At 42.9% G+C, this 13,234-nt stretch overlaps 1 protein-coding gene and 1 non-coding gene across 4 annotated transcripts in view; one reads left to right on the top strand and one right to left on the bottom strand.

Annotated features, from left to right (window-relative positions):
* Positions 1-504: 504 nt before the first annotated feature.
* Positions 505-577, bottom strand: TRNAV-UAC (transfer RNA valine (anticodon UAC)). Its single transcript has one exon. It is a non-coding gene; the product is annotated as a tRNA-Val (tRNA).
* Positions 578-5,303: 4,726 nt separating this feature from the next.
* Positions 5,304-13,234, top strand: part of PPEF1 (protein phosphatase with EF-hand domain 1) — a 38,330-nt gene continuing 30,399 nt past the window's right edge. The window contains exons 1-2 of one of the 3 annotated variants that reach the window (XM_077172664.1): positions 5,304-5,564; positions 10,812-10,999. In XM_077172664.1, coding sequence (XP_077028779.1) covers positions 10,936-10,999 — 64 coding nt within the window. In that variant the 5' untranslated portion in view covers positions 5,304-5,564; positions 10,812-10,935. Of the gene's footprint in view, positions 5,565-10,811; positions 11,000-13,234 lie in introns of those variants that run through there. The other 2 variants (XM_077172669.1, XM_077172676.1) reach the window with 2 other exon arrangements.

Raw genomic sequence — 13,234 nt, 5'->3', positions numbered from 1 at the left:
GTTCTGTGAAAACCGCCGGCCTTTCCCCAGCGCTCAAACACGTCTCCAAACACAGAGATGAAAGGACCAGGGTTCCAGTGAGTCTCGGTGAAACGCCTTGGGGACGCGTGGGATTGCAGACTTCGCCACTGCCTTTGTCCCTCGCCGCTTGGGAGCAGGCACAGGCTGCTGCTTCCCCCCACTGCCTCTGCTCCCTGTGGTCTCCTCGGGTGCCCCTCCGAGGGACCACGGTCCGGTGTGGGGATTTCCCTCCCGCGCTGGCAGGGAAAGGCTCCTCCGGCAGGCTGCAGAAGGGATCCCGTGTGACAGGACTTCCCTTAGGGCGTCTCTCTGCTCCCCTGGAAGCTGCTCCGCCTCTGCCGCACGCAGGGTCCGCGCCCTCTTTAACTGCTTATGAGGTTCCCCATCTTGTGGAGGAAACAGCTAAACCGAAACTCACCGCGTTAAAAGAAATTATGAAAAACCCAGAATGAGGCAAGAAAAAAACAAGGAACTGATTGGCGCTGGTTCCACTGGGGCTCGAACCCAGGACCTTCTGCGTGTAAAGCAGACGTGATAACCACTACACTATGGAACCGCCACGTACGTTAACCGACACAGCACTGCCCCTATCCACGACATTCTGGGCACACCTCCTTCTCTGGCTGATGACGCAAGTCTGGTATTTTCTCTTTAATTGCTGGTTGATTCAAAACAAATGTAGCGGTTAAAAATTACCCTAATACGTTTTCTGCCCTTCTGATAGCTACAGAGGGGCAGTGACGCGGGTGAATCAGCTCCCGGTAAGGCTCCAGTGCCGCTGAGTGTTGGGGCCAGCGGCGGGCTCCGCTCTGCCCGGCCGCACACGGCGCCCAGGAGCAGGTAACGACCCTGGGCCGTGCGGGCCACGCTGCAGGCAGCGCTCCCTTCCCCGGCATGTATGCGGCACACGCATATCGAACGTGTTCGCTAAATCTTTGCCTTCAGTATGTGCTCCCAACGCCAGTGCCACTAGCCCCGCTTCGGGAAGGGCTGGCAGCCTTCCTGCGCATCCCGCTGCTCCTGGCATTTGCTCAGCTGCTCTGCTCGCCCCGAGTTGGGCTGCATTGTCGCGTCAGGTTGGCCCAAGTGCGGGAAGGGCGGCCTGAGCTCCGGGAGAGCTGCAGCAACACCGCGGCTGCTCCGGGGGAGCCCGGCTGCGGGGATTCCCTCTAAACCGGCCATGGGAAGCGCCTCGCTGCCTACTGTGGGGCGCTCCAGCTCTCTTCTCAGCGGGGGAGGGACGTGTAGCTGATTTCCTCGGCATATGAGGCTGTTTAAAACACAAAAGGCAGCGAGAGGCAGGAGCGCCCGGCTCTTTCCAATCCCCCGGAGAGGACGGAGGGTTTTGCCCCCGTGTGTGGCCGCCCGGGGGCGGCTCCCGCCGCGGCCCGCGCCGCCGGCAGGGGGCGCCCCGCGCTCGCCCACCGCCCCAGGCCCCGCTCGGGCCCGGGGCCTGTGCCGGAAACGCCGCTGTGAGGGGGTGTTTGGGTATCCATCCATCCATCCATCCGTCCATCCATCCATCCATCCATGGACCTTCTTGTCACCCCTTACACCCCACAATAATCGCCGTCTTCCCTCTGTTATGTTTTACCGGCTGTTTTGCACTACATGCACTACCTCAGTCCTCACCACACTGCGCCTTGCCTCGCATCTCAAAGGGAGTGGCTTGTAGGAGCACAAATTAAGGCACCTGTACTATGTTTACAGGTCAAAAGTTCCAAATAGAAATTATTATTTGGAATATAAAAGGTAAATTTGGGAGTTCTCAGAAGTGTGGTGCTTGTAAGCAAAACAGGTATTGTTTGTGGCTAAATAGCATAGTTGATATGACTTTTGAAATTAATTATGCCTTGCTGAAGCAGCAGATTTATTTACTCTAGAAAAGTAGAAAATGTTTCATTAAAAGCAGTTTAATAAGCATTAGATGAAAATAGAGATGAAGACAATTATTTCCACAGACTTGATGACCCCTTACCCTGTATGTGGTTGCATTTATTAGTTGGTAGATTCCATTCTTTAAAAAACAATTAAAAATATTTTTAAAATCCTTTTACATACTGATCATTAGTGTGGGAGTCAAATCTGTGTACTCTCCTGACCTGGAGAACCTGATTTGACCTGGAGAACCTGATTTAAAGGCTTTGCCCCTTTGGCAAAGAGACAGCCTGATAGGCCTGAGGGCATCAGGATGTAGGGTTTGCACTGCGTGTGGAGCTTCTGGTTCACCAGACCAACAAAATGCACATCAAGCCTTTGTTAGGCAATTCTTATACCCATTTCTTTTTCCTCATGCTGCTTTACTAAGATCTGTCAAACCCTGAGTGCTGTAGATAGATAGCTATCATTTCTATAAGCTCTAAGTGGAGGTTGAAGCTAACGTCAGGGAGGTAGAGTTGTGCAAATTGGGTCATTAGTCATTGCTTCCCAGAATAATCTGCATTCATCTGATAATTTGGGAAACTTTCTTAAAAAAAAAAATTGTTCCCATTTTTTGCAGAGGGTATCCTGGTGTTTTCATAGTGTTCTGGTCTAGTTTCTCAGTCTTCAAGAGCTTTGAGGCCCTACCACTGCCTTTCTTTCTCATTTCTGATTTGGTGTGCTTTTTGCCAAGGATGCTAGTTTTCATGTTTTTTATTCACCTTCTCACCCAGAACTGTCAGTGGGGGAACATTTCTTTTTGTGTTCACACAAATTAACCTACTTTTTCTAATGTGTGAGCACAGATTTCTGTCATCTCACTGACTGAGTCAGACTTTAAATTTGTTCTGGACATTAATTTCTCCATTTTTTTTTAATTAGGTTTTTTTCCTTTCTGTCTCCAGGCATCCAGGTTTCTCAGTCAGGAAATTCTTCCCTGGCTAGTACTTTATAATACTTCGCTGGGTCACATAAAAATACTTCTTTAAGCTTGGTAGGGCAAGAGGAGGGAAACCATGGTCAGAGCTTAAAAGGAGCATGCTCCCTTCAACTGTGATTATCTTCATCCTTTTTGAGAAATATCGGTTACATCACTTTGTAGTGGGTGCTTCTGAGATATAAGCCTGAAGCAGAATTTGAATAATGTATGTGGAATGCCTGCATGAAGACTTGCTCAGGAGGTTAATGTTTCTAAAGTATTTGGAAAACAGAATAGGTGCAATTACATCAAGAAGGGCTGCTTTTAGAGGGATGCCCTGATTTCTACACTAGCACCATGACTGGGTTTTTTCTTGCCATGCTAGACTGCTCAATCATACATTGTCAGAGTTTTTGGCCTACTTACTGTTGCAGCTGCTGATGCTAGAAGTCTACTCAGCATATTAAGTGTGTGTGTGATACATGACTGCTGAGCAAAAAAGCAGTCGTATGTGTGACCTTGTTGATGGGATTGGTATGTTCTCTTTGCCCTCTGTAGAAAGGAAAATGGTGTTGTCTCCTTGGACTTGAATTGGAAAGGTTAATTTGGAAAGGACATTTGTGTTTCCTCAAGTTGCATGTTATTGTGATCCCCACAAGTAACTGGAGAGGTGGCTCAGTCCAGCAACACTGACTCTTTATCAGGTTGCTTGGTCATGTCAGATCACTGAGACAGAGGACAAAGAAGAGAAACAAAAGAAAACATGTCCTAAAGAACCTAACTGCTAAGGTTGTCCCTCTCCCACTGATCTTGGATGAAATGTTTCTGATGGATTTATTGGCAATTGGAGCAAACCTCTCATTATGCAGAGAACTTGGTAAATGCCAATAGAGATGAACTTATCAGGTACAGTAAATGTTTATAAATAATGTGTATCCCAAGAGTACAGTGGAAAGAGGTTGTGATGTATTTTTGCTTGCATGCATTTTGGCAGAGCAGCGTGATCATACATAAAAGATTAGCTGCTGTAACTCAGATCAGGGAAAGTGCATCCTGCCAGAAAAACAAACATCAAAACTATTCTGGGTCATGCAGAATTATTGTGCTTGGTATGCTTTCCATTTACTGTCTCGTCTCACAGGAGAGGAACAGCTTTGAAAGTGGAAGCTTGTGTCTGGGACTCCAGAACCTCAGAGGACTAGCTCAGTCAATCCAATGCCTTCTGCTTTGCTTGTTTGGCATTTTAAATATCTTTTGCACCTTAATAAAAGTCTGTTTCAAAAGGGGATTTGATCACTCTGTCCTTCAGAGTGGTGGTTTATGCCTTTAGAATTGTGACCACACTGATGGCAAAAAATTTCTGAAAATAGCATGTTATGGTATTATTAGACCTTTGGGGAGGGGCAGAAGGATGAAGATATTACTTTGCCTGTATTCTCAGAAGTCTTTTGTTTCTATCCAGTCCTGGTGGGGCTCCATCACCTGAAGAGGCTTCAGAGCAAGGGCACAGTGGTCTTCATCTTATGCCCTACACATGGAGCTTTCTCCCACCACAGCATGCTTTATAACCTGTGGTCCTCTTTGAACCCACAGGCCCCACCCTGACCCCACAGAAATGGCTGCTGTGCTCTGTTCCATCACTACACAGCAGCAAACAACCCCTGGCTTTTGGAGTGGGGCAATGGTGTCCTGATGAACATAAATGCTGATGAGGACTGAGCCCAAGACTAGTGGTGATACTACACTATCATGCTTCTACAGACATCTCCTAGTTTTGAGTGGTTTGGCAGGATATGTGTTCGAAATCCCAGTGTCCCCATGCTGTCCATGCACTGCCAGTGGAGCAGATTCCTCAGGGGCTATTGTGTGAGCAGTGGGCAGGAACAAATCACCATGATGGCTCTGCCCTTCCCTAAGGATCCTGTGCAATTACTGGGAGTCAGGGGTCAGCGTGGCCAGGATCTGGGTCAGAGATGTGGGACATGCTGCCAGGGGTCAGGGTTGGATTTCAAATCGTGGCTTTCTGACCAGAGCAAAGCTGCGGTGTTCTTGGCTTCTCCAATCCCTTCCCAGCCGTCACACAAGGAGAAGATGAGCCAAAACATGAACTGAGTCCACAGAATTCCAGTCACACATTTATGGTGAGAACATGTGCATGCATGAAGAAATGAACTGAAGGCATTAGCACAGTGGTTCCCTGTGGTATTCACATATTCTTTGAACAGCAAGAGACACAAGATCTGAGTGCTTCATTCTTGTGCATTATCTGGGTATGACTGAGTGATTTGGAGAACACATATATATCACTTGCATGCAGGTGCAATGCCTTGTGGTAAATTCAGTATTGCTTCCCTTAAGGGCTTTCATAACCATGCCAGTCACATCAGATAGCCAAATAACCTGGATAGCCTTATGTTTTTTTCCAGTGTGCTAGATCTGCTAAAATGCAAATCATTGCCTCAACACAGCAGAAAGGCCGAAAGAGATCATGTGACTTCAGATGCGAGGCAGATAACTTCAGCCCATCCCTTTCTCTGCCTGAGATTCAGGAGGCATGGTGACAAAACAGCTTTTCAACACGGAAACAGCACAGCTAGAGGGCTGCAGCCATGAGCTTTCACATCAGGTTGGACAATGAAAACAACATTATCCCCTGACTGTTTCTGAAGAGCAGCATTCAAGAAATTTCCTCTCGGAAAGCCGTGTAAGTAGGTGCAGAGCAAGTGCATTGCAGCTCCTGAGCTCCAGAGCCCCAGAGAGAATTGGAGCACCTGTTCTGCAGATCTGCACTCCTCAGGGGTTGCTTTCTTTTAAAAAAAGAATCTTCTAAAGGTAGTCTTGTGCAAAAAATCTCGGTATTGCTGAAGCAGAAAGAAAAAAAGGTAATATCTTTGGGTGGGGTATATAGAGATATATATTTAGCTTACTTTTAAAGAGCAATTTGACAAAATGAAAGATGTATGTGGCATTATCTATGATTTTACCATAAGAAAAATCACTGTGCTTCAAACTATAGTTTGACCTAGAATGAATCAGTTATCCAGAACTTCTGAGTACAGATGAAATAGAATAGCTTTGAGACTACTGTATTTAATGTAATTTTTGTTTTAAGAAAAATAATTTTTTTTATATTTTGAACCTTGTTCTGATGCTTAATTTAAATTTTATGAAAACCATGCTGAAGCACGAATTTAATTTTTAAACTTGCTCAAATTTCAACACATGTTTATTCCAAAGATTTGCTTTTTCAGGATGTCATTAGGACCCTGCTCATCAAGTGCAGGACAGTATGTGATCCAGCTCATTAACTGCAGAACAGTATGTGATCCAGCTTTTTGCTTAAAGGGTGTTAACTTTTATGCTCCAGTTGGGTTCAGTTTACTAGAACCAAATTTGCTTCAGAATTTTCAGTTTTCCCCTGATTGCCTAAAGCAATCTCCCCCTAGAGGTGTTTAACTTTTCTGGAAAGTGATATGATGGGTTTGCTTATTCTTCAAGGTGAAGAAGAATGTGTACCCCATTTGCTATTCCTCCTCTTTTTAAAATAAAATCTGTCTAAAGTCTTGCTGTACAAGAAAAAATGAGGCTGCTTGCTTTGTTTATTTTCTGCTCCCCCAAAAAACAAAAACAAAAAACAAAAGTAAATGTACCCTTTATTGATTATAAGTAACACAAACTGGTATTCTCCCACCATTTTTTTTACAGATTCTCTTTGGGTTTGCATGCAGTTCCTGAGCTCAGGGATTGCTTGAATTATCTACATGTTCACACCTTTTCTACTCTTGCTTTTATTTCTTTTTGCAGTGCATTTTTTGGCTCAGGAATATGAGTCCACCTTAAAACTTCATCCTATTCTTCATCCTATTCTCTTCCAGGCTTTGCTGGCTTTCTGGTAACTTACTAGCATTGGCCAGTGCTCAAGCCACCACATGCATCCCATTCCCTATTGATTCCTGGCCCCAGCACTGAGGTCTGTCAACACGACCACTTACAGCAATCATTCCATCAGCTCTATATTGAGCTTAGCCTTGCTTCTCTGAGCAGGCAGAGGAAATTATCTGTTAACAAAAAGCCTTTCTCAGTTCTGTCTTTCACCTCTTTATAATCACTGAAAATCACTTATCAGAAACGTTAGATTGTTCCATGGATGTAAAACGATGGAGACCTAATCAGGTATTGATTTGTTTCTTTGATGTTCTCATATCAACCCCTTGGCAGATCAAATTAGGTGTTGGTCTCAAAATTACAGCTGTGCCATAGCCAGGTTCCATATCACTCTGCTAGTTGACTATGACTGCTTCATCCTACTTTCTGCAGGGTGGATCTTTTAGCTAATGAGATCTGCAACTCATCTCCAGATTCTCATCTTTGACAATCCCAACATGACAGCTTTGGAGACCTGTTCTTCTGCAGGTTCTGACCTGAGTGTTGTGATTTAATGTCTGGATTCTCTTCTCTAGGGTATTTTAGTCTTTGCAGCCTCATTCCCTCAGCAATGAACAGAAGCAAATCCATCACAAAAGCATATTATGTCATTTCTTCATTTTCTGCACTCCTAGTTTCCAAAGGAAAACAATTCTAAAGGAAATCTGTGAGTCACAGTAAAATAAAAAACTTATACAAGATAGTATCAATGGAAAGCCTCTGTCATTAGAAGCATCCATCCATCCATCTGATCTTTATGCAGAAAAACTTTCTCTATCTTATCACCTCTCCATGTACATGTACCTCCTAAGACATGTTATGGGACGAGATCATAGCTACCTGTTCAAAAATATGATTGAGAAAAGGGGTGAGTAGTGAAACGAGGCATATTGCTGGAGAGAACTGTTGAAACAACTTCAAGGGCAAGTAGCATAATTATGGAAGCCCCATCCCAACAGAAATAAAAGGAGGAGTCTTTCATTTTGTTTATCAAAAGTAAGAAGCAAATGAAAAGACAGAGGAGTAAGAACTTAAATCCTAGTGGCTCTTATTCATATGGCTCCCATATCCTCAGGTTTAACCTAGTTTACACTTTTCTGCCAGTAGCACAGGTCAAATAATTTTAAAAGATAAGGTGTGCTTTAAAGGATGGCTCTCTGCCCAAAGACCCCGCCGTCTGATTCCATTGAAAGTCAGCAATAAATCTTTATAGGATTTCCATTTTCCTTGAGGCTGAGGCAGCCTGGTCTTTATGTGACTGACAAACCGGAGGCATGATTGAGTTGGGGCAGCACCTCTTACATCCAGACCAAATGATGCTGAGCCATATTCTCTGTAAATCAGGCTCTCAACAGCTCAGGTTCTCAACCCCAGATTTTGGACCATCCACTGTGTGTAACCTTCAGTGACTCCTGTCCAGGAAAGAGCAGCATGTGCCTCTCTGGCTTAGTTTTGTGCATGTCCAATGGCATGATTGCAAAGACATTTTATTTTGCTTCAGTGGATGGGTTGTGCTTTTAGTGCCTATCACAAAACTGGCTTTTTTGCTAAACTGACAGAACTCTAGCAATTTTTTGAATTATGTCCAAAAGTGGGGCAGATTACTGACTTGTAGAAATTGAATGCCTGCTTTTCAGTCAACATGACAGATTCTCTCTTAAAGGTAAATCAGTGGCATAGTATCCAGAATATTAACACAGAGTTATATTTCAAATTCTCCTCCAGCTACCTTGTGTCTCTAGCAATATCTTGGTAAAAAGCTCAGCTTTCCATTTTATTGGCCAACATTTGGAGGGAATTTTGTGATGACAAATGATTCTTCACCAGACACTGCTACACTGTGTGTAGTCAGTAGCTCACGGAAAGTACTCTCCTGGCCTGAAGTCTGGGCATGCAGATTGGCAGTGAAGATGGCTCTATAGCCACTTGAGAAGTTGTCATGAAAAGGCAGTTGAATATTCACCCTGTCTATTTTAGAATGCAGATATTTGGGACCGAAGGTGGTGATTATTTCCCTGGACTAGCCCTTTGATGGCCAGATTTGGCCTTTTTAGGAGGTTTAATGATAGGATAGATCTGGGCAAGTTTTCCTCCAAGCTCTGAGTGTATGTTTGTTTGAGTCTTCATTTGCTGCTGTCACAATAAAATTTCTGTCTCTATGCCTCTTATCTTTTAATTTCTTTGCTCAAGGAAGTTCTAGAAGTCCATGAGTTTAGATGCATGTGGAGGAGAGTAGTGATGACTGGGAGGAAAGCTGAAGTAATTGAAAGCAGGTTATAATCACAATTCAGCCCCCCATTTCTTGGGTCAGCCCATTGCTTGCTGTGGTTCGGAGGGAGTGCTGAGAGGTGTGATGGTTCTGTTTAGGGCTCCCTTTGCCCCTTGCTGGGCACAGGCTGACCTGACCTTTAATCAAGAGTCTAAGAACTTAGATTGTAAGGTCTATTTTGCCCTTTCTGCCAGTCTTGAGATCACAATTCAAGTCATGGCTGGCTTGTTTGAGATGGAGTAATGAAGGCTTGAGATTCTCCTAAGAGGGTAAGTAAGGAGATGGTAACCAGGAGAGCAAGAATTTTTCAGAGAGAAGACAAATTTGAGCTATTAGCAATATCAATGCTGTATTTGATGCTGCCAAAGCCATTGATGGGCTCAAAATTAATATAAGAACTTTTTTAGTTCATGATAGCTTCTTCAGAGGGAAGTAAAGCAGTCCATTGTGTGGGAAAAAACCTTAAATTCCTTATTTCCTGAGTTAATTACTGATTCATAAGGAGTCAGACCCAGCCCAAGTGTAGGATACCCTTGTTTTGTGGGACCCTGAATAAAACCCCCAGAACTACAAAGAGTTGTGTTATATTAGCATGACAGGGCAAGATATCATATATAATAATAAATGCTGAAATCTGCACATACAGACACACAAATATAAGTGTTTTCTAATTATTGAAATTGAAAATCACCTAGTTATGCATTTATGTTTTTTTTTCTTTTGTATCCTTCTTTTATTTTGATTTCTGCTAGTCAGAAAGCCAAAGGAAAATAGTAGCTAAGCATTCATTTTACGCTGATGAATTTCTTCTTTGTTTTAAAACTCAAGTTAAAAGAAAAGGAATATAAATGAAACAAAACAACAGATAAAATAATTTTGATGTCAGAGGTATCCCTGGAGACAGAGAGAGAGGGGTCAGTGTGATCATATAAGAAATCTTTATCTAAAACAAAGTTCAGTATCTAAGAGCATCAGTGAATATCTTGTTGCTTAGAAATTGATCCATTTTGTATCTCAGAGGAATTGTATTCATTTGAATTTGTTGATTAGAGGGTGTATTGCATTAGCGAGGGATACTATTTAGTGAAGAACTGAGCAAGTGCCAGGAGAAAAACCCAAAAGACTTCTCTTCAAAATGTATTTTGTTCATCTATTTAATGAAACAAAATATTTTCCTTGGATTGTTTTCAGTAGAAATGCAACAGAAAATGGATATTTTATTTAAATGAAATCTGATAATGAAGTGATTTGCTATGGTACTGTCTGTCCTGGTAAATTTGGTAGTGGTAACACTGAGCAATAAAATGATAAATGGCGTGGTAAGGCAACTTTTCAAATCAATGGAGTGTTAGGAGGATTGAGTTTTTTTAGCAGCACTATCACATGTAATTTAAAATCTTTAAAATTCTGCAGTTCCAATTTTCAAATCATAAGAATTAAGAGTAATGTGTCTCCACAGTCCCTTGTCCCTAGTAGTAAGGCTTTAAATAGCTATTCTTCATATAAGAAACCACTTCTGCACATTAACATTAAGCTAAGAAGTAAGGAGTAAACTGTATTAATTACTAAGTTAATTTCTCTTGTCTACAAGATGACAGTAATCAGATGTGGGGAAAAAAAAACCCCTGGTGTGGTCCAGTTTAGGTAGGATGTGCTGTTCAATAATTTGTTATGGGCTGAAGGTACTTCAGATTCTGTCTTGTCATGGACCATTTGTTTTTTCTCCCTATCCCTGCTTCCCAATCTCATCCCTGTTAGGAGTACTGGGAAGAGCCCAGGAGCCCAAAGGAGTATAGCCCTCATCCCAGAGCAACAACACAGGAAATGTGTAGAATGCTAACAGCTGAGAGAAACATGCCTCGTATCAGCGGCAATTAAACGGATGGGCAGCATCATTGGAACCATGGGGTGCAGCAGTTCTGTAGCTGACAGAAGGTCAGAGAATGGTGAGTGTTGCCTTTGTCTTCAGGGCAGGTGGTTGTTTTCTCTCTAACACCAGTGGAGGATTGCAAGATAATGTTCCTCTCCCCCACAACCCCCGCCCAGTCCTGTTGTCAAAATATTTGTTTAGGGAAAATTATTTTCTAGTGTTTTCTTTTTAAAACTGTGCATAGCTTTTAGATGCTGGCTGAGATCAGGAAGCAGCTTTAGGCCACTCTAGCATTGACAGATTGGGTTGTAAAAGATTCACAGCATCTGGGACAGAAGCTAAATTTCAGAGGTGCCTGTGCTTGCTCTGTCACTGGCAAAGCTTAGAGGGTAAGGTATTGAGTGGGACCTTTTATGGCTTTTCACACCACAGGATTCCTGGGCAAACCGCCCCAATTTCCCTGCCGTTGTGTGACCCCAATTATGAAACAAGTGTAATAAAGCAGGGCTATTACAATGACTTCAAAATCAGTTTTCTGGCCTACCAAGTGCCTGGCCTGACATTCTCCCTGACAATTAGTGAGGCTGTCAGATGAAAGTCTCCACAGGACCTGGTTAAATGTTTAATTAAACTAATGGATTATCACCCTCCTTTTAATCATACCCCAATTTGGTATTAACTCAGCAGTTTTTGCACAGGCAGGTGTGTTCCAGGATTGACTCAGACCTTTTTTCATACCCTCTGTGTTCTCTTTCAAGATTTTTCATTAAAGCACAATTTATTAGTCAGCAGAGAGCCATGTTACATGGTACTGTGCATAGTTTAGGACATTATTATGCTGAACAGCCGTGGTTGAAAAGGAAGGCTCTTGGCTACCAAGCCAGGACACGAGTCACAGGAAGCTGGTGCCTGAGAAGCAGGAGCACTTAGTCATGGCTACAGGGATCCCAGCTGACTGGTTTGAGAGCAGGCCTCAGCTTTGTGTTTGCTACTACAAAGCAGCATCAGTGCTGTCTCACAGTAGTGAAAGTAAAATGGAATCATCCAGAATCCCAGACCTACCTGTAACTGTGAGGCAGCTCTTCCTCTTTGGGTTTGCACACTATTCCTACATGTGCCTTGCAAGATCTTAGGGATGTGCTACTTGGGAATATTTCTGTAAAAGCTTGGAGTGGGCAAAAGGAGCTGTACTCTTTCTTGATCAACAGCCATCAACACACATTGATGTGGGGCTTAGGATTTTGTATGCTTCCTGGATTGTGTTTTGTCTTCTGGAGCTGCTGGATGGTTTCTTTTCTGCTCTTCAACAGTAGTCAAGTGATGCTGAACCATCATTCTATCTGCAGCCTGAGGCTGTACATTTCTCTAATGCATTAATAACATGAATTTAACAGATATTTGTTGGTGTAGAGACCTTCTGCAACTGATAACAATTTCATTTAGAGGTGCAGTTTTGCCTAGTGTGAAAATCATGTTCTGATTCAGTCCTGAGAGTAACAGGGCTGTAATAAGTACAATTAAAAAAAAAAAAAAAAAGAAAGACAGGAAACATTCTGTTAGATTTGCAACATTAACCACAGTGATTGATATGTATCTGTCTTATGTGATAGCAATGGAACTGTGCCATGGTAAGTGCTCAGGACCATTAAGCAACCCAGGGGGCTTTAATGGGAAGTTTAATGGCTCTGATGCTGGAAATCTGTTTCTGTGCTGGTGATTGTGCTTTGCCCCTTAGGTACTCTTCTAAACAGAAATGTTGGTGACAGCCTTGCTGTAATGTGTCAGGCTTTCAGGTCTGTAGTGGTGGGGACTTCCAGAAAGGACAGAAAAGAGAGATCTCAGAGTTTATGTAGGGTCTCAAGGATGTTCTTAGTCATATAAAGATCACATTTCCTTCAGGCAGGAGGATTTTTCTAGGATGTATGCAATATCTACAGGATGGGAGCCTTTCTGGATTTTGCTCTTGTCTAGACTTGAAAATTTTACCATTTTAACTATACTGTATACTCATTAATGGTAAGATAAGCAAACAGCATGTTCTCATAGCATCTGTAAGCATTTTTATAAAAATGTTTCCTTTATGTTATACTCTATTAATAGAATCACTTTCCCATTAATATTTGTCCTTACCTGCATAACTAACAGTAAGAAAAAAATAATTCTCACTCAGGTTCCACTCATCCTAGTATAAATCTTCCTGGTATTTGTGATCAGTTACAATAATTGACTGGTGTAAACTGTTGTCCCTGTAGTACAGAGCTTTTCTTTACTGTTTTGCAGTGCAGGACAGTGCCCACCCCAGGACCTCTTT

Source organism: Agelaius phoeniceus, chromosome 2, assembly GCF_051311805.1.
Source record: "Agelaius phoeniceus isolate bAgePho1 chromosome 2, bAgePho1.hap1, whole genome shotgun sequence".
NCBI classification, from domain to species: Eukaryota; Metazoa; Chordata; class Aves; order Passeriformes; family Icteridae; genus Agelaius; species Agelaius phoeniceus.
Note: the sequence above shows the minus strand (reverse complement) of the source record. Positions and strands in the feature narration are given on the sequence as shown.